Raw genomic sequence first — 21168 nt, forward strand, 5'->3', positions numbered from 1 at the left:
GCACTGCAGCGTGAATCAAGACAGCCCTGCTGACCCTGTAAAGATGAGGACCCAGGGGAAATGGCCTTGGTGGGGTCCCTCCCGCGTTGGCTGCCACCTGTGCCCACCTCTGGTTTCAGGGAGGGCCAGGGAGAAGCTCAGGCAGGTTCTCAGAACTGGCAGATAAATCGAGGCACATGGTCTGGAGGGTATGAGCGTTCCTCAAAGTCAGCGGGATTGAATATTTTTGCGACTTGGGAGCCAAGGGTACTGAGGACGATTTGAAAAGGTTCTGTGTTTCTTCCACGACCTCCCCGATGTGATCCAGCATCTCCTTACCCTGAGGCTTCTCCGTCCTCCTGACAGTGCTGTCCACCTCCAGAGGTCCCCGATTTCCTTCCTACAGAGCGTAGGGCAGTGGGAGGGTCAGGGGCAAAAAGTAGTCACAGCTGTTAGGTTTCTCCCGGGCAGCCTGGCTGTGGCTGGGACAACCAGTGCTACAAATGCAGAGTCCCAGGCCATGCCCAGACCTACTGCATTGCAATGTGCATTTTAACAAGATCCCAAAGTGAGTTTTATGTACATCCCAGCTTGCAGATTCCATGCCGAATCATGGGACCCAGATTTTGGGTTCTCCTCCACTCAGCTCTTAATGCTGGGCCCTTCTTTATCCCCCTCACCAGGTCAGGAGGCCTGGGTGCGAAAACTGGAGTGGGCAGAACTGCCCAAATTCAGTCAGCTGAAGTGGAAGCCCCTGTACAGTGACCCTAAGACTTCAGAAACGTCTGCCTTTGTCAAGTCCCACAAGAACCTGGCTTTCTACTGGATTCTCAGAGCTGGACACATGGTGAGAGAGGGTCAGCGTTTGTTCCAGATTTGCCACTCGAGTTGGGGGTGGAAGAGCCACACGCACTGGTCTCATAAGTGCATTGGGTTTGGGGGTGTTTTGGGGTTGCTAACGAAACTCTATTTGTGAGTAAATCCTCCTGAGAGACTTACGCTGGGTTCTCTATCCTCTGCTCTTTAGATTAAATGAGTTGAATGTTACTTTCCTCTGGACAGTTTGTCCTGAAGGAACAACTTGTCCCGAGGGAGGGAGGGAGGGAGGGAGAAATTGTCTTTCCCTGACATTTTCAGGGAGTGAAATCAGAGCTCGGTGGTCTGTAAGGCTGAGCACAGTGCAGAGAACAAGTGTTTGTGAGGAGCGGTGGCTCTGGAACTTCAATTCAGAAGTGGCTTCACCTGCAACGATGGGCACTGAGGCTGCAGCACTCTTGCACTTGCCTAGCGAACACGGTGTTTTCCCTTAGGCTGTAGGTGGACTGAGTAGCTTTCCCCGGGCTGAGGGAGGTGATGGAGGGATGGATCCACTATGCAAGCACACGCACACACGTGCACACACAGACTACCTGCAAAGGAGCCAAAGACGGGAATGCCCAGGAAGCAGAGGGGCCCAGGTGTTTCCCTCACGGTTATGCTTTGGTCCAGCCGTTTAAATGCAGGCTCTCCTTTCGTCCCAGATGGCAGTTTGCTGGAGGAGATCTGTGGGAGAGATGGTAAGGCTTGGCGCCATAGCGCTAAGACAGAATCTCCACAGAGAAGGGGCTGAGGGACAGCTATCTGGCTAGAAAGGAGGGCCTAAGGAACTGGCCTTAAAGCTTCATTTGCACAGTGAGCACATCATAGAGCATTCACTTGGACCGCCAAGGAAATGCTGAGGGACTTGAGGGTTACCAACAGTGGTTCTCAACTGGGGTCAGTTTTGCCCCAAGGGGACTTCAGGGATGTCTGGAGACATTTGGGGTTGTCACAGCTTGGGGAAGGTTGCTACTGGTATGTGGTGGGCAGAGGCCATGGATCCTTGTAAACATCCTGCCGCACACAGGCCAGCCCCCCACCACAGAGAGTTGTGCTGCGTGAAACGTTAGTTGCGTCAAGGTTGAGAAACCCTGACCTAGAGGAAAGTGGGAGCTTGAGTATATGGTATACCTGTTCTCACAATATTTATTAGGTATCTTGACCATGAATAACTTATCCTCAACCTCTCTGACCCTTAGTCTTCTATATTTTTTTATATATAAATTTATTTATTTTATTTATTTATTTTTGGCTGTGTTGGGTCTTTACTGCTGCACGTGGACTTTCTCTAGTTGTGGTGGGGGGGGCTACTCTTCGTTGCTGTGGGCAGGCTTCTCACTGCAGTGGCTTCTCTTGTTGTGGAGCACAGGCTCTAGGCGCTCGGGCTTCAGTAGTTGTGGCACATGCGCTCAGTAGTTGTGGCTCATGGGATCTAGAGCGCAGGCTCAGTAGTTGTGACGCATGGGCTTAGTTGCTCCGCGGCATGTGGGATCTTCCCAAACCAGAGATCGAACCCATGTCCCTTGCATGGGCAGGCAGACTCTCAACCACTGCACCACCAGGAAAACCCTTCCCTTAGTCTTCTCTTAAGAACCTCCCAGAGAGAGACGGGAACATAGCAGAAGAGTAGGACGTGGAGATCACCTTCCTCCCCACAGATACATCAGAAATACATCTACACGTGGAATAACTCCTACAGAACACCCACTGAACGCTGGCAGAAGACCTCAGACCTCCCAAAAGGCAAGAAACTCCCCACGTACCTGGGTAGGGCAAAAGAAAAAAAGAAAGAACAGAGACAAAAGAATAGGGATGGGACCTGCACCAGTGGGAGGGAGCTGTGAAGGAGGAAAGGTTTCCAGACACTAGAAGCCCCTTCGCAGGCAAAGACTGCGGGTGGCGGAGGGGGAAAGAAGCTTCAGAGCCACGGAGAACGCAGCAACAGGGGTGCGGAGGGCAAAGCGGAGAGATTCCCGCACAGAGGATCGGTGCCGACCAGCACTCACCAGCCCGAGAGACTTGTCTGCTCACCTGCCGGGGCGGGCTGGGGCTGGTAGCTGAGGCTCGGGCTTCGGAGGTCACATCCCAGGGAGAGGACTGGGGTTGGTGGCATGAACACAGCCTGAAGGGGTTAGTGCACCATGGCTAGCTGGGAGGGAGTCTGGGAAAAGTCTGGAGCTGCCGAAGAGACGAGACATTTTCTTGCCTCTTTGTTTCCTGGTGTGTGAGGAGAGGGGATTAAGAGCACTGCTTAAAGGAGCTACGGAGACGGACGCGTGCTGCGGCTAACAGCAAGGACCCCAGACACGGGCATGAGATGCTAAGGCTGCTGCTGCAGCAACCAAGAAGCCTGTGTGCAAGCACAGGTCACTCTCCACACCTCCCCTCCCAGGAGCCTGTGCAGCCCACCACTGCCAGGGTCCTGGGATCCAGGGACAACTTACCCGGGAGAACACACAGCGCGCCTTGGGCTGGTGCAACGTCACGCTGGCCTCTGCTGCCGTGGACTCACCCTGCATCCGTACCCCTCCCTCCCCCCAGCCTGAGTGAGCCAGGACCCGCGGATCAGCTGCCCCTTTAACCCTATCCTGTCTGAGCAAAGAACTGACGCCCTCAGGCGACCTACATGCATAGGCAGGGCCAAATCCAAACCTGAACCCCGGGAGCTGTGTGAACAAAGAAGAGAGAGGGAAATTTCTCCCAGCAGCCTCAGAAGCAGCGGATTAAAGCTCCACAGTCAACTTGATGTACCCTCCATCTGTGAAATACCTGAATAGACAACAAACCATCCCAAATTGAGAAGGTGGACTTTGGGAGCAAGATAGAGTATTTTTTTCTCCTTTTCCTCTTTTTGTAAGTGTGTATGTGTATGCTTCTGTGTGACATTTTGTCTGTATACCTTTGCTTTCACCATTTGTCCTAGGGTTCTGTCCGTCTGTTTTTTGTTTTGTTTTGTTTTACTTTTCAAAATTTTTTTCTTAATAATTATTTTATTTTACCTTACTTTATTTTATCTCCTTCCTTCCTTCCTTCCTTCCTTTTTTTTCTACCTTTTATTCTGAGCCACGTGGAGGACAGTCTCTTGGTGCTCCAGCCAGGCGTCAGGGCTGTGCCACTGAGGTGAGAGAGCCAAGTTCAGGACACTGGTCCACAATAGACCTCCCAGCTCCACATAATATCAAACAGCGAAAATCTCCCAGAAATCTCCATCTCAATGCCAAGACCCAGCTTCACTCAATGACCAGCAAGCTACAGTGCTGGACACCATATGCCAAACAACTAGCAAGACAGGAACACAGCCCCACCCATTAGCAGAGAGGCTGCCTAAAATCATAATAAGGCCACAGACACCACAAAACACACCACCAGACGTGGACCTGCCCACCAGAAAGACAAGATCCAGCCTCATCCACCAGAACACAGGCACTAGTTCCCTCCACCAGGAAGCCTACACAACCCACTGAACCAACGATAGCCACTGGGGACAGACACCAAAAACAACGGGAACTACGAACCTGCAGCCTGTGAAAGGGAGACCCCAAACACAGTAAGATAAGCAAAATGAAAAGACAGAAAAACACACAGCAGATGAAGGAGCAAGGTAAAAACCCACCAGACCTAACAAATGAAGAGGAAATAGGCAGTCTGCCTGAAAAAGAATTCAGAATAATGATAGTAAAGATGATCCAAAATCTTGGAAATGGAATAGAGGAAATGCAAGAAACATTTACCAAGGACCTAGAAGAACTAAAGAGGAAACAAACAATGATGAACAACACAATAAATGAAATTAAACATACTCTAGAAGGGATCAATAGCAGAATAACTGAGGCAGAAGAACGGATAAGTGACCTGGAAGATAAAATAGTGGAAATAACTACCGCAGGGCAGAATAAAGAAAAAAGAATGAAAAGAACTGAGGACAGTCTCAGAGACCTGGGACAACATTAAATGCACCAACATTCGAACTATAGGGGTCCCAGAAGAAGAACAGAAAAAGAAAGGGATTGAGAAAATATTTGAAGAGATTATAGTTGAAAACTTCCCTAGTATGGGAAAGGAAATAGTTAATCAAGTCCAGGAAGCACAGAGTCCCATACAGGATAAATCCAAGGAGAAACACACCAAGACCCATATTAATCAAGCTATCAAAAATTAAATACAAAGAAAACATATTAAAAGCAGCAAGGGAAAAACAACACACAAGGGAATCCCCATAAGGTTAACAGCTGATCTTTCAGTAGAAACTCTGCAAGCCAGAAGGGAGTGGCAGGACATATTTAAAGAGAAGAAGGAGAAAAACCTACAAGCAAGATTACTCTACCCAGCAAGGATCTCATTCAGATTTGATGGAGAAATTAAAACCTTTACAGACAAGCAGAAGCTGAGAGAGCTCAGCACCACCAAACCAGCTTTACAAAAAATGCTAAAGGAACTTCTCTAGGCAAGACACACAAGAGAAGGAAAAGATCTATAATAAAATACCCAAAACAATTAAGAAAATGGGAATAGGAAAATACATATCGATAATTACCTTAAATGTAAATGGATTAAATGCTCCCAGCAAAAGACACAGACTGGCTGAATGGATACAAAAACAAGACCCGTGTATATGCTGTCTACAAGAGACCCACTTCAGACCTAGGCACACATACAGACTGAAAGTGAGGGGATGGAAAAAGATATTCCATGCAAATGGAAATCAGAAGAAATCTGGAGTAGTAATTCTCATATCAGACAAAATAGACTTTAAAATAAAGACTATTACAAGAGACAAAGAAGGACACTACATAATGATCAAGGGATCAATCCAAGAAAAGATATAACAATTGTAAATATTTATGTACCCAACATAGGATCACCTCAATACATAAGGCAAATACTAACAGCCATAAAAGGGGAAATAACAGTAACACAATCATAGCAGGGGACTTTCAACACCCCTCTTTCACCAATAGACAGATCACGCAAAATGAAAATAAATAAGGAAACACAAGCCTTAAATGATACATTAAACAAGATGGACTTAATTGATATTTATAGGACATTCCATCCAAAAACAACAGAATACACATTTTTCTCAAGCGCTCATGGAACATTCTGCAGGATAGATCATATCTTCGGTCACAAATCTAGCCTTGGTAAATTTAAGAAAATTGAAATCGTATCAAGTATCTTTCTGACCACAATGATACAAGGCTAGATGTCAATTACAGGAAAAGATCTGTTAAAAAATACAAACACATGAAGGCTAAACAATACACTACTTAATAACGAAGTGATCACTGAATAAATCAAAGGAAATCAAAAAATACCTGGAAACAAATGACAATGGATACACGACGACCCAAAACCTATGGGATGCAACAAAAGCAGTTCTAGGAGGGAAGTTTATAGCAATACAATCCTACCTTAAGAAACAGGAAAGGGCTTCCCTGGTGGCGCAGTGGTTGAGAGTCCGCCTGCCGATGCAGGAGACACGGGTTCGTGCCCCCGTCTGGGAAGATCCCACATGCCGCGGAGTGGCTAGGCCCATGAGCCTGCGCGTCCAGAGCCTGTGCTCCGCAGTGGGAGAGGCCACAACAGTGAGAAGCCCACATACCGCAAAAAAAAGATACAGGAAACATCTCAAATAAACAACCTAAACTTGCACCTAAGGCGATTAGAGAAAGAAGAAGAAAAAAAAAACCAAATTTAGCAGAAGGAAAGAAGTTATAAAGATCAGATCAGGAATAAATGAAAAAGAAATGAAGGAAATGATAGCAAACATCAGTAAAACTAAAAGCTTGTTCTTTGAGAAGATAAACAAAATTGATAAACCATTAGCCAGACTCATCGAGAAAAAAAGGGAGAAGACTCAAATCAATAGAATTATAAATGAAAAGGGAGAAGTAACAACTGACACTGCAGAAATACAAAAGATCATGAGAGATTACTACAAGCAACGCTATACCAATAAAATGGACAACCTGGAAGAAATGGACAAATTCTTAGAAATGCACAACCTGCCAAGACTGAACCAGGAAGAAATAGAAAATATGAACAGACCAATCACAGGCACTGAAATTGAAACTGTGATTAAAAATCTTCCAACAAACAAAAGCCCAGGACCAGATGGCTTCACTTGCGAATTCTGTCAAACACTTAGAGAAGAGCTAACACCTATCCTTCTCAAACTCGTCCAAAATATAGTAGAGGGAGGAACACTCCCAAACTCATTCTACAGGGCCACCATCACCCTGATACCAAAACCAGGCAAAGATGTCACAAAGAAAGAAAACTACAGACCAATACCACTGATGAACATAGATGCAAAAATCCTCAACAAAATGCTAGCGAACAGAAGGCAACAGCACATTAAAAGGATCATACACCATGATCAAGTGGGGTTTATTCCAGGAATGCAAGGATTCTTCAATATATGCAAATCAATCAACGTGACACACCATATTAACAAACTGAAGGAGAAAAACCATATGATCCTCTCAATAGATACAGAGAAAACTTTCAACAAAATTCAACACCCATTTATGATAAAAACCCTGCAGAAAGTAGGCATAGAGGGAACTTTCCTCAACATAATAAAGGCCGTATATGACAAGCCCACAGGTAACATCGTCCTCAGTGGTGAAAAACTGAAAGCATTCCCACTAAGATCAGGAACAAGACAAGGTTGCCCACTCTCGCCACTCTTATTCAACATAGTTTTGGAAGTTTTAGCCACAGCGATCAGAGAAGAAAAATAAAAGGAATCCAAATCAGAAAAGAAGAAGTCAAACTGTTACTATTTGCAGATGACATGATACTATACATAGAGAATCCTAAAGTTGCTACCAGAAAACTATTAGAGGTAATCAATGAATCTGGTAAAGTAGCAGGATACAAAATTAATGCACAGAAATCTTTGGCATTCTTGTACACTAGTGATGAAAAATCTGAAAGTGAAATTAAGAAGACACTCCCATTTACCATTGCAACAAAAAGAATAAAATATCTAGGAAAAAACCTACCTAAGGAGACGAAAGACCTGTATGCAGAAAATTATAAGACACTGATGAAAGAAATGAAGGATGATACAAATAGATCGAGAGATATAACATGTTCTTGGATTGGAAGAATCAACATTGTGAAAATGACTATTACCCAAAGCAATCTACAGATTCAATGCAATCCCTGTCAAACTACCACAGGTATTTTTCACAGAACTAGAACAAAAAATTTCACAAGTTGTATGGAAACACAAAAGACCCCGAATAGCCAAAGCAATCTTGAGAACAAAAAACGGAGCTGGAGGAATCAGGCTTCCAGACTTCAGGCTATACTACAAAGATACAGTAATCAAGACAGTATGGTACTGGCACAAAAACAGAAATATACATCAATGGAACAGGATAGAAAGCCCAGAGATAAACCCATGCACATATGGTCACCTTATCTTTGATAAAGGAGGCAAGTGTATACAGTGGAGGAAAGAGAGCCTCTTCAGTAAGTGGTGCTGGGAAAACTGGACAGCTACATGTAAATGTATGAGATTAGAACACTCCCTAACACCATACACAAAAATAAGCTCAAAATGGATTAAAGACCTAAATGTAAGGCCAGACACTATCAAACTCTTAAGAGGGAAATATAGGCAGAACACTACATGACATAAATCACAGCAAGATCCTTTTTGATCCACCTCCTAGAGAAATGGAAATAAAACCAAAAATAAACAAATGGGACCTAATGAAACTTAAAAGCTTTTGCACAGCAAAGGAAACCATAAACAGCAAACATTTTAGTGTCTCATAACTACTCATCTCTGTGCCAGGTACTGGGAGTACACAGATGGATGATACACCATCTCTGTCCTCTGGGAGCTCATGGACCAGAACGGCAGACAGGCAGAGACTCTAGTAACGTGGGGTTAGACATCCCACGATGGGGCTTGGCCCTGGGAATGGGGCCCAGCCCAGGCTTGGGGGTCAAAGACGAGGCCCTAAGGATGGGCAGGAGTTAGCTGGGTAAAGAGGAGAAGGTGTGGGGTCAAAGAGAGCAGTGCATGCAAGGCCAGAGGCGCCTTCAGGCAACTGCGGCCTCGGAGGGTTGTCTCCGCATCACTGAGGAGACATGAGGCTGGAGAGGGAGACTTTGCATGCCTTGGTAAGGAGCTTAGACCTACCCTGAAAGCAGTGATGTGCCACTGGGGGGTTTTAAGCAAAGGAGTAAAATTACCAGATTTGTCTAAGAAATAACATTCTAGCAGTAGAGGGCATGGGACAAGACTGGAGCAGAGAGCTGATCTAAGATGCTTTTATGATAATCCTGGCGGGGGTGACATACAGAGGAATTTGATGTTAGAAGGGAGAATAAGCAGGACTTGGTAACTGTTTTTCGATAGACCAGCCGAGTGGGCTATCCATAGGCAATTGACTATATAAACTGTGTATTTGTGGGTCTGGAGTTAAATGTTTGTCCTTAGAGATAGAGATATGGGAGTCAAATATGGAAAAAGCCAGGGTCAGGGCCCTGGAAACACCAGTATTTAAGAGGCAGGAGGAAAAAGAAGGACCCTCAAATGAGACTTGAGTAAAGAACAGCTAGAAAAGTAGGAGGGAGACCCAGGGCATCCCCAAAGCAGAGAGGGGCCAGTGGTGTCGAATGCTGCCAAGAACTCAGATAAAGGACTGAGGCGTAAGCAGTGATTTGGGTGCACCAACGTTGGTGGTAATTGTGGCAAAAGCATGTTTAGTGAGTCGGCAGGCTCAGAAGCCAGCACGGAAAGGACAGAGTGAATGAATGAGCAGTGAAGATGGAAGACAACTTCCTTTAAGAAACCAGAAGGAAGTAGTAGCCCACCCTTTTAATAAACTTGATCCGAAGAGACAGTGGACAAGGCAGCAGGACACAGGGTTAAAAAGGCATTTTGTCATGGCTGTGAGTACCTTCGGTGTTGACTGGGAAAAGGCAGTAGGAGGTCTTAGAGCAGAACACTGTTCCAAGAAAGGGTCTCTGCGGAGTCAGAGAGGAGGGGGAGGCAGGAGGAACCAGCTGTGGGCTGTCGCTGGTGTGAGGAGTTCAGGCCCGTTTCCTGTTGGTTTGTCACCCATAGAACAAGGCATCAGTTGGGGCAGCCTTAAAATAGCTGTTGGAGACTGTTATTAAATCATCCCCCAACCACTTCCTCTTTAGTTGATTAAGTGTCATTTTGGCATACCCCACCGTGCCTATGCCTCCTGGGGACCAAGCCTGGCAGGAGAGTCGGCAGGGGTGTGAGAGAATCGTGGAGCCGCAGAATTTCAGAACTTGGAGCCATCTACTCTACCGCCATCCTTGTGGAGGACAGACTGAGGCCTCTGCCCCTCCCCCTTTTGATGGTGTGTGGGAAGGAGTTTTTTTACAAGGATTATTTGGAAAATCTTACAGGAAAACAGAAAGTTGAATAACTGTAAAAGCGGGGGTACCCCGAACAAAGGGTCTTGTTGGTTTACAGATTTGCTGTTAGTTTCCCTTCCACTCTGGGACCCTTCCTACACATAGAATCCTTTAAAATGTTTACAGTCTTCCCTCTTCCTTGAACAGGCTGGATCCTAGTAACATAAGCACAGCCCTTATAAAGAAATCAACAGGGACTTCCCTGGTGGTCCAGGGGTTAAGACTCCACGCTTCCACGGCAGGGGGTAAGGGTTCCATCCCTGGTTGGGGAACTAAGATCCTGCATGCAGTGTGGCCAAAAAAACAAAAGAAGAAAGAAAGAAATCAGCAGATCAGCCCCAATGGAATAGGAGATTCCTTCCTAAATGCTGGCTTCTCTAGACCCCTGCAGCCCAGCAGGTGGGGGCCCAGACGTAGGGTCGTTTCACAGAAGGGATGCTCTTTTTTTTTTTTTTTAAGCAGAGGCCTTCTTAGAAGCCCATATGATTTAGATTTATTTATTTATTTTTATTTATGACTGTGTTGGGTCTTCGTTTCAGTGCGAGGGCTTCCTCTAGTTGTGGCAAGCGGGGGCCACTCTTCATCGCGGTGCGCGGGCCTCTCACTATCGCGGCCTCTCTTGTTGCGGAGCACAGGCTCCAGACGCGCAGGCTCAGTAATTGTGGCTCACGGGCCCAGTTGCTCCGCGGCATGTGGGAGCAAATTCCCAGACCAGGGCTCGAACCCGTGTCCCCTGCATTGGCAGGCAGATTGTCAACCACTGCGCCACCAGGGAAGCCCTAGAAGGGACGCTCTTTTAAGGAGTGGCACCCAAGTGCAGCTGTCCTCCCAGGTTGCTGTCACAGAGCTGGCCCCCTTCCTGGGAGCAGGGTCTCGGGATGCCGGCCCTGACCCCAGCTCCAGGCATAGAACCAGGAGTGCTAACGCAGACACTGCTTGCTTCCAGGTTCCTTCCGACCAAGGGGACATGGCTCTGCAGATGATGAGGCTGGTGACGCAGCAGGAATAGGATGGCCTGGGCTGGAGGTGAGCTGCTTGGCCTTGGGCCACGGAAGCCGAAGCAAGCACCCTGAAGGTGTAGGAACCACTCTTCTCCCTTTGAATCTGACTCGGGGAGAACCTCACTTGGCTGTGATTGTGAAGGGTCCCATCAGCTTCGACAGAGAACAAAATCAGTGCCTCTGTGACAACTTGGAAATCATTTCTGCTTCTGAAAACTAAGTTTTAAAAAACTGGATTTGGGGCTTCCCTGGTGGCGCAGTGGCTGAGAGTCCGCCTGCCGATGCAGGGGACACGGGTTCGTGCCCTGGTCCGGGAAGATCCCACATGCCGCGGAGCGGCTGGGCCCGTGAGCCATGGCCGCTGAGCCTGCGCATCCGGAGCCTGTGCTCTGCAACGGGAGAGGCCACAACGGTGAGAGGCCCGCGTACCGCAAAAAATAAATAATTAAAAATTGGATTTGTTTTCATCAAAATAAAGGGTTGAAATAGATTAACATTTTCTTATTACAAAAGCAAATTATGCGATTTATAGAAAAAGCAGGAAATACAGGCAAACAAAGAACAAAATGAACACTCATATGCTCCCTTCCCACGGATAAGCACTGTTACCACTTAAGTGTTTATTCTTGCAAATCTTTTTTTGCTGTGTATACATATATATTTTACACAAAAAACGCAATCATTGCTATGTTATTTCACAGTCTACTTTGTTCACACATCAGTATGATGTCTGCTGAGCATTCCATTTTATGGATGTACCATAATTTACCTACCAAATGCCCAGTGTTGCCCATAAGCAGTGTCTAGTTTGTCGCTTTTATAAACGGTGCTCTGGTGATTTATCCTGTTAGTTACATTTTTACACACATCCTTATTATTTTCTTAGAATAATTTCCTAAAAGCATACTTGTTCAGTTAAAAAATTGTAACATTTCTTTAAAATTAAAATGATGAGTTCGGGACTTTAGAGTTTTAATTCATGGCTCAAGATCTGCCAAGGGACCTGATAGCTTCTATGATAGCCCTGAAAGAAATACCACTTCCTGTAGTTGTGGGGCTGAGATTTTGAAAACCAAACCCAAAGTCTCGTCCTGCAGTATGTGAGGAAAGAGTTACTAACAGGTTACGCCTACGTGACCAGCCCCTTCTGACCTGAGACTAAAACAGGCTTCCTTGGGTGGTGCTCCACGCTTTCCCCACAGTTTGGTTTGCTGTTGGGAAGAGAGGGCTCCTGTACTCCTGTGTGGATGGGGAAGAATGCCAGAGGCTTGTGCTGGGCCCCCCGGACTCCACCAATGCTTATCGTTCTCCTGCTGCTTCTGCCAGGTGTCATTTGCTGGAAAAAAATTGAACTATGAGTATAACTAGTTACTGGGTCTTAAGAGTCCTTTGGACGTTGAATTACAGCACAAGTTGAATTCCCAACCTCACAGAGTCTTTTTGTTAGAGGTTAGGGTATTTCGGGGGAAGGAGTGAAAGTTTGAACATTAGGATATGTCATATGGGCAGATTCCAATGAACCTGAGACCTCAAAGCTTTTTTGCCATTGGGAGCAGCCCTTCCATCCCTGTCAGAGGAGGTTAGTCTCTTGCCCTAAGATCCTATAGCAAATTCCCAGACTTGCCTAAGGCCCCTGTTCCTGCTACACTGTATTCTCTCTCAATCCACACGCATGCCTTCATGGGATTCCCTGTGATGTGTTGACTGAGGAAGAAAAGTCCCAGGCTTGGTTTGTAGATGGTTCTGTGTGATATGCATGCATTGCCTGAAAGAGGACCACTTTGGCACTGGAGTTCCTCCCTGGGACAGCCCTGGAAGATGGTGGTGAAGGGAAATCCTCCTACTGGACAGAACTGGGAGAGTGCACCTATTTATTTTGCCTGCAAAGAGAGATGGCCAGAAGAAAGGGTCTGCCCCGAGTCATGGTTTGGTTGGGTCGTTGAACTGGAAGGAGCACAACTGGAAAATCGAAAGGTCTGAAGGAGAGAGGTCTGAGGATAGAGCTCTCTGATTGGCACAGCGTGAAGATATTTGGGTTCCATGTGAATGCTCACTGAAGGGCAGGGGAAGGTTTTAATAATCGGGTGGATGGGATGACCCATTTGGTAGACATCAGACAGCCCCCTTCCCCAGCAACTCCTGTGGACTTGTGAACAGAGTGGCCCTGGTGACAGTGATGGAGGCTATGCATGGCCTCAGCAACATGAACATGTGTTCACCAAGACTGACCTGGCTACAGCTGCTGCTCAGTGCCCAGCCTGCCGGCAGGAGACAGCACTGAGCCCCTAATGTGGCACCATTGCCGCAAGGAATCAGCCAGCTACCTGGTGTTAGGTTGATTACACTGGACCACTTTCATTTTGGAAGAGGCAGCAAGTTGCTCTTACTGGAATTGACACTTGCTCTGGACATAGATTTGCCTTCCCTGCCCACAATGCTTCTGCCAAAACTACCACCTGTGGCCTTACAGGATGTCTCATCCACCATCATGGTATTCACAGCAAATGACATACAGCAGTGGGTTCATGCTCTTGGAATTCACTGTTCCAACCCTAGTCTTCATCATCTCGAAGCAACTGCTTTGACAGACAATTGAATGACTTTTTGAAGATTCAGTTATATTGCCGAATAGGTGGTGACATCTTGCAAGGGCTGGGGCAGTGTCCTCCGGTTTGTGGTAAATTCTCTAAATCAGCATTATGTTTCTCCCATACCCTGGATTCAGAAGTTCAGGAATCAAGGGAAAAATATGAAAGTCCATCCTCTCAGTATTAACCCTAATGATCCAATAGTCAAAGTTTTGCTTCCCATCTCTGCAGTTTTAGCATCTGCTGGTGTAGAGATCTTGGAGAAATGCTTTCACAAGGAGACACAGCAAAGATTGCATTAAATTGGAACTTGAAGCTGCCATCTGGCCTCTTTGGGCACTGAATCAATAGGCAGAGTACTGGCTGGGGTGATTGACCTGACTATCAAGGGGAAACTGGGTTGCTGCTGCACGGTGGGGGTAAGAAGGGGTACTGCAGGAGACCCTTTGGGGTACCTCTTAGTACTCCCATATCCTCTGATTAAGATCAATGGAGAACACAGAAACAACAAGGTCCTACTACTGTATAGCACAGAGAACCATATTCAGTATCCTATGATGAACGATAATGGAAAAGAATATTAAAAGAATATATATATATAACTGAATCACTTTTCTGTACAGCAGAAATTAACACAACATCGTAAATCAACTATATGTCAATAAAACAAGCAAACAAAAATCAGCGGAAAACTACAACAACAGAGTTTAGACTGCTAATGTCCCAGATCCTTCACCAAGGGCTTGAGTCATTCCACCAGGCAAGGAACTGTGACAACGGAGGTGTTTGCTGAGGGCAAAAGAAATATGGAATGAGCAGTAGATGATGATAGTTATAAATACTAGCTGTGGCCTTGTGACCAGCTGTAGGATGAGGACTCTAATAGTTTAAAGTATTTCTTCTTTATTTTGATGTGACTATATTTGAATAAATATTAACCAAAAATTTTTTATCTCCTCTCTCAATCTCTATCATCTAACCTGAGATGTGTTCATAATCACTTTATATGTAAGTGTTTTAAGTTACAAGATGTCGAAACAGGAGTGTGAATCAGCTAGGAAAAGAATGAATGTTATCCAAAGACGAAAAAGGGACCTTGATGCTCTCCTGGGGATGAGGTTAGAACGGTTTTGGTTGTAAGAGGGGTAGTGTGTCATGTTAAGCAGAAGCATAGCTTTGTTTTTGTCTTTATTTGGAGATTAAATGGTGTTTCGGGCAACATGTGGGTGGCCAGTTGAGAAGGGGTAGACTGTAGACTTTGTAATGTTTCAACTTGCCTTGACCAAACTCTGTTTTCCAGAGTTAAATTTCCGCTATGTTTCTGATTAGAGTGGCCTAGAAGACTGGAGATTCTATGACCTTTGGAGGATGGAAATTGATTTTTCCTAGTTAGGCCAGCTGCTGTTTCACCTCGTGAACTGTTGTCTTCTCATCTGTTTCTTAATTTCTTATTTCATGAACTCAGTGTTTGCTTTAATTTCCTTGAAGGGAAGCAAAGTGTTTAGAGTTTCCTAGTACAAACGTTCCAAAGAATGTTTCTCATCTGTTTCATCTATCTTTTGTATTTTGTGTTGATTTCCTCCATTTTAGTTGAGGTTGGTTGTGTGTGTGTTTTTTCATGTTTATTGTGTTTGCTTGTTTACGTATACTTATCTTTGAATGAGGGTAGTTATAGAATAATCTCGTTCCCCATCCTGTTCTTTTGGTTAATTTTTAGCTTGTCCCCTTAGTTCTTATTCTGGAAGATTGGATGTTGTGGGTCCATATGGTCTGTTTAGTTGTTCAGGTGCCTAAGGGAGGTGGATGCTGGGATCTTGAGCAATAAGAACAGATCTTCCTCGACTTTGATGGGGTTACATCCTGATAAATCCATCGTAAGTTGAAAATAAGTCAAAACTGCATTTAGTATACCTAACCTACCTAGCTTACCTAGCTTAGCCTAACCTACCTTAAACGTGCTCAGGACACTTCCATTAGCCTACGGTTGGGCACAATCATCCAATACAAAGCCTATTTTATAATGAACTGTTGAATATCTCATGTAATTTGTTGAATACTGTACTGAAAGTGAAAGAATGGTTGTCAGCGTCTCAAGATCATGTGGCCGACAGGGAGCTGTGGCTGCTGCCGCCCAGCGTGACAAGAGAGTGTTGTACCAGGTGTTGCAGTCCGGGGAAAGATCACAGTTCAAAATCTGATGTACGGTTTCTACTGAATGCATATTGCTTTTGCACCATCTAACGTCAAAAAATTGTAAGTCAAACCATTGTAAGTCGTGGACTGTCTGTATTGGGAACCTTACTTGGGGCCCTTATTCACTAATGGCAGAGGCACCTAGATTTTGTTATGGTCCCCTGCTGCAGGATGGACCAATCACTTTGGTTCTTTTCTTTGTTTGTTTTTGTGTATTTGTTTTTTTGGACCAACCACTTTGGTAAGAAGCAAAATCCGGAGAGACCTAGGGACTCCTTATTTGATGGATTAGTACTAGTTACCTATTGCTGTGTAATAAATCACCCAGAAATGTAGTGACTTAGAACATTATTATCTGATCGTTTCTGTAGGTCAAGTTGGGGTCTCTCCTGGGGCTGCCATCAAGCTATTAGCCAGAGCTGCAGTCATCTCAAGGCTCAACTGGGGAAGGATCTGCTTACAAGCTCGCTCATGAGATTGTTGGCAAGACTCAGCTCATCACAGGCGGTTGGACTGAGGGCCTCTCTCAGTTATTTGCCATGTGAATCTCTCCACAGGGCAGCGCATGACGAGGCAAAGTGAGAGAGAAGAATCAGGGAGAGAAAGTGAGCAAGGTACAGGTCACCGTCCTTTATAGCCGAATCCCAGTGTGCTATCTTATCACCTTTGCCTATTCTATTCTTAAGAAGCAAGTCAGTATGTCCTGCCCCGTTCAAGTGGAGGGAATTACACAAGGGCATGAATACAGGAAGCAGACATCGCTGAGAGCCATTGAGAGACTGTCTACCAGGTGGGCCAGCACTCATTTTCTCATACCTCCCTCTGTCTTTCTTCACCTCAGAACTCTTCTTGTCATGAGAGGGGTCAGAGGAGAAAGTATGGTGTTGTGTAGACTTTCAGGCTCTTCTCACACCTCACACTCCTGAGGTGGAAGAATGGGCTTCCCCATGGCCTTAGATTCAAGTCCAAAATCCTTAACCAGACCCTAAGACCTAATAGAATCAGGGCCCTCTTCAGCCTCATTGGTGTCTCTCTACCCCTTTCTCTTTTCACTGCAGTGCTATTAGAAGTTGGGTTCCTGGAGAGGGCCTTATAAGTTGTATCCTCTTCCTTACCCAAGTTCTGAAACAACTGAAAACAACACAATAAAGTCAGCAGATAAGAAAACCAAAATAAACTGGAAGACGTAGCTTAGTGTGTGAACCAGAATGCACTTGCTAATTGCAAATACCCAGTCTTGACCTTGGACCAGCCCATCCAAGGGAAAGGGACAGTGTGTAGGGCAGACACTGCCTCCTGCTTCACCTGGTAGAGAGGGAAAAAGAAAGCCAAATCCCCCCAAGCCAGCATTCATGCTAGATTGGCTCTACCCAGTCAAGAAATGTAGACCACCATCTGTGCCCCAGTGTGATGAACACTATGAATTAGCTTGCCAGTCCACCCTCACAGGCACCTTCCAGAGTGCAGAGGTCAGAAAGCCCAAACTATACTCACAGATGCCTTTGTAGCTAGGGTTCGTGTTGTAAATAAGGTGGATATTAGATGGTGGCCCTTTTGGTTTGGTTTTGTTTTTCTCGCAAGCCAGGTTGTAAAATCATGAGATTTTTTCAGCAGCAACGTTCCAGGACCCATTCTTCCTGTGTATGAAGGATCTTTTAGGGTGGCATCTTCTTGCCTGAGGGCTCCTGGTCCCTGACTTACAACTATGGTGGTCTGTGTTAAATCAGTGTTCCAGTGGTAGGAGCTACAGTAGTGGACGAGTTCTTCCATGTTCTTGGACTCACCCCTGGAGACCCTATCCTCGAGCCATTTCTTCCCTCCTTCCAGTCTTTCCAATGAAGTAGTGAGCACTGATACTGATAAATCCTTTCCTACCCAAAATATCTACAGTGCTTTCTATTTCCTGCACTAAACTTTGGATGATATTGTAGTGGAAGTGCCTGACAATTAGCTTATTTGATTGTAATGTAGGTGCCTGACATTAAACTTTCGATTGAATAAGCACATTGCCAGCTACACAAGTACATAAAGAGCCAGGCCACTGCACCTGTGAAGTTCCCCCTTTAGAAAGCCCTGGGTGACCTAGATGACTGACCGCTTGAGTGATCCTGCTTTTTCCCTTCCTGCTCCTTCATTCCCAATCCTGTGTTCTAAATTAACCAATAAAGAGTGAACTCATGAAACTCTAGGCACCCCAGTAAAGGCAGAAATCAGGTATGCACTCTCTTTCTCTTTGGCCATGACCTCAGTATGTAGGCCCCAGGCATGCCTGTACCCTCCAGGGCTTGTGAGTAATCAACCTTGCTTTTTCAAAGTTCCCTGAGGGTTGCTGTGAGGTGCATCTTGCAATCATGATCAGAACCACAAGAGCTAATCCAGCCACAACACTGGCTCCAGTAGGGGAAGAGGAGGCTCACCACAGGTAGCAGGGGCCCAGGTGAGTGCCCGCAGACATTCCGAGCAGATAGGTAGCATCACTGTCCATAGGCTGAGACTGCCACAAAACAGATACCCATCAGATAACTCAGCCTTCCTCATTGTGGAGGATTAAAGTGAGGCAAGAGCTCTGAGTCTTCAGGAAGACTTAAAGCCAGAAACAGGGAAGAAGCCTTTCCCCTCTCCACTCTTCAGCACCCAACACTGGACTTTTCATGTGTCCTTCTTATTGAAAGACCTCCTGCCCCTCCCCACGTAGCTACTTTCTTCCTCATCTTTCAGGTTTCAGCATAAACCTGACCTTCTCTCATAAGCCTTCCCTGATTCCCCTGGGAAGTTAGCAGCCCCCTTACTCAGTCTCATAGCCCTCTACCCGTACTCTGTGATCCTCAGTCTTCTAGTGATCACTTCCTGGGGCCCTGGCACAGGGTAGGCCTTCAGTGTTCGCTAGTTGTTTGGCTGAGTGGCACTCCAGAGCGGGAATGAGGAATGAACACAATGGACCTCTTCCAAATCGTGCAGTCCCTGAGCTGCACTTGAGTTTGCTTTGTTCCAGGTGCTTGTCTTCCTCATTGGCTCTGACTGGGATTTCACCATTCAGTGATACCCACTTTTTGCCGTATCTGTGCATGAAAATATGCCACATTTTCTCGTTTCAAAAACTTGACCTTTTCATTTGTGCTGTTCTCTTTCCAACTTTGTTGGCAGATGTAGTTCACTGTTGCAGAAGTCTTGGGAGCAACGTCTTCAATGATAGCAAGAACAAGAATTGTATTTCTCACAAGGAAATGTGCCCCTGACTTAGGGCCATCTGTTGCAAGGTTAGTTACACTTTATGGAGGTCTATATATGCTGTAGGATAGGTAATCGAGCAGGTTGTAGGCAGAGTGTGCCAGTACGAAAGCCCTTCTGAATGAGATATCACCTCACAGAGGTCAGAATGGCCATCATGAAAAACTCTGCAACAATAAATGCTGGAGAGGGTGTGGAGAAAAGGGAACCTTCCTACATTGTTGGTGGGAATGTAAATTGGTACAACCACTATGGAGAACAGTATGGAGGTTCCTTAAAAAAACTAAAAATAGAATAAAGATGCAGATGTAGAGAATAGACTTGAGGACATGGGGAGGGGGAAGGGTAAGCTGGGACAAAGTGAGAGAGTGGCATGGACATATATACACTACCAAACGTAAAATAGATAGCTAGTGGGAAGCAGCCGCATAGCACAGGGAGATCAGCTCAGTGCTTTGTGATCACCTGGAGGGGTGGGATAGGGAGGGTGGGAGGGAGACGCAAGAGGGAGGAGATATGGAGATATATGTATACATATAGCTGATTCACTTTGCTATACAATGGAAACTGACACACCATTGTAAAGCAATTATACTCTGATAAAGATGTTTAAAAAAAAAACTAAACTAAAAATAGAACTACCACATGATCCAGCAATCCCACTCCTGGGCATATATCTGGAGAAAACCATAATTTGAAAAGATATATGCACCCCAGTGTTCACTGGAGCACTACTTACAATACATAAGACATGGAAGCAACCTAAACGTCCATCGACAGAGGAATGGATAAAGAAGATGGGATATGTATATACAATGGACTGTTACTCGGCCATAAAAAAAGAATGAAATAACACCATTTGCAGCAACATGGGTGGACCTAGAGATTATCATACTAAGTGAAGTCAGACAGAGAAGGACAAATATCATATGATATAACTTATACGTGGAATCTAAAAAGATGACATAAATAAACTTATTTACAAAACAGAAACAGACTCACAGACTTCGAAAACAAACTTATGGTTACCAAAGGGGAAAGGCTGGGGGGAGGGAGAAATTAGGAGCTTGAGATTAACATATACACACTACTATATATAAAATAGAGGGAGTCAAGATGGCGGTGTGGGAAGACACGGAGTTAGCATCTCCCCACAACTAGGGCACCTGCTGGCTGCTGGTGGGAGACTCTGATGCCCAAGGAGACGGGCGGAATGCCAAAGTGAACCGGTAGGATGTAGGGGGACTAAGGGGGGAGGAGAAGTGGAGGCCAGACAGGATTGGCGCCACTGAGGGTGGGGAGATCAGGAGAGGCAGATGGGAGGGACTCTCCAGGAAGAGCAGGAGAGGAGTGGAGGGCGATCGCCTGACCCACTCGGGCCAGGGAGCCTACTGAGCTCCCAGGCCGGTACCCCCACTCCAAAGCCCCATCCAGGCCACGTAGGTCCTGGGGGCATAGGAGGGAGGCTGGGGGGATCAGGAGAGGCAGGTGGGAGGAGCCATCCAGGAGGAGCAGGAGAGGAGCAGAGGGTGATTGCCCTGTTTACTTGGGCCTGGGGAGCCTGCTGAGCTCCCAGGCCAATCCCCTGCCATCGAAAGCACCCTCCAAACCCCCCTCCAGGTCATGTGGCTCCTTGGGGGCATAGGAAGGAAGCCAAGGGGAGAACAGGAGAGGCAGGTGAGAGGAGTGGGAGAGGAGCAGAGGGCAATTGCCATGCCCACTAGGGAGCAGGGAGGCTACTGAGCTCCCAGGCTGATCCCCTGCCCTCCAAAGCCCCCTCCAGGCCACGCGGGTCCTTGGGGTCATAGGAGGGAGGCCGGGGAGATCAGGAGAGTCAGGTGGGAGGGGCCCTTCCAGACCAGAGGAGCAGGAGAGGAGAGGAGGGTGGTGCCCTGCCCACTTGA

General features: G+C 46.1%; 1 protein-coding gene across 4 annotated transcripts in view; it reads left to right on the forward strand.

Annotated features, from left to right (window-relative positions):
• The window catches only part of SCPEP1 (serine carboxypeptidase 1), a 48687-nt gene extending 32316 nt beyond the window's left edge, over positions 1-16371 (forward strand). For 3 of the 4 annotated variants that reach the window (XM_032615904.1, XM_032615905.1, XM_032615906.1), the window contains 2 exons: positions 663-826; positions 11201-16371. In XM_032615904.1, coding sequence (XP_032471795.1) covers positions 663-826; positions 11201-11263 — 227 coding nt within the window. In that variant the 3' untranslated portion in view covers positions 11264-16371. Of the gene's footprint in view, positions 1-662; positions 827-2495; positions 2581-11200 lie in introns of all 4 variants that reach the window. The other variant, XM_032615903.1, reaches the window with a different exon arrangement.
• The last annotated feature ends 4797 nt before the right edge of the window (positions 16372-21168 follow it).

Source organism: Phocoena sinus, chromosome 20 (genome assembly GCF_008692025.1).
Source record: "Phocoena sinus isolate mPhoSin1 chromosome 20, mPhoSin1.pri, whole genome shotgun sequence".
NCBI lineage: Eukaryota > Metazoa > Chordata > Mammalia > Artiodactyla > Phocoenidae > Phocoena > Phocoena sinus.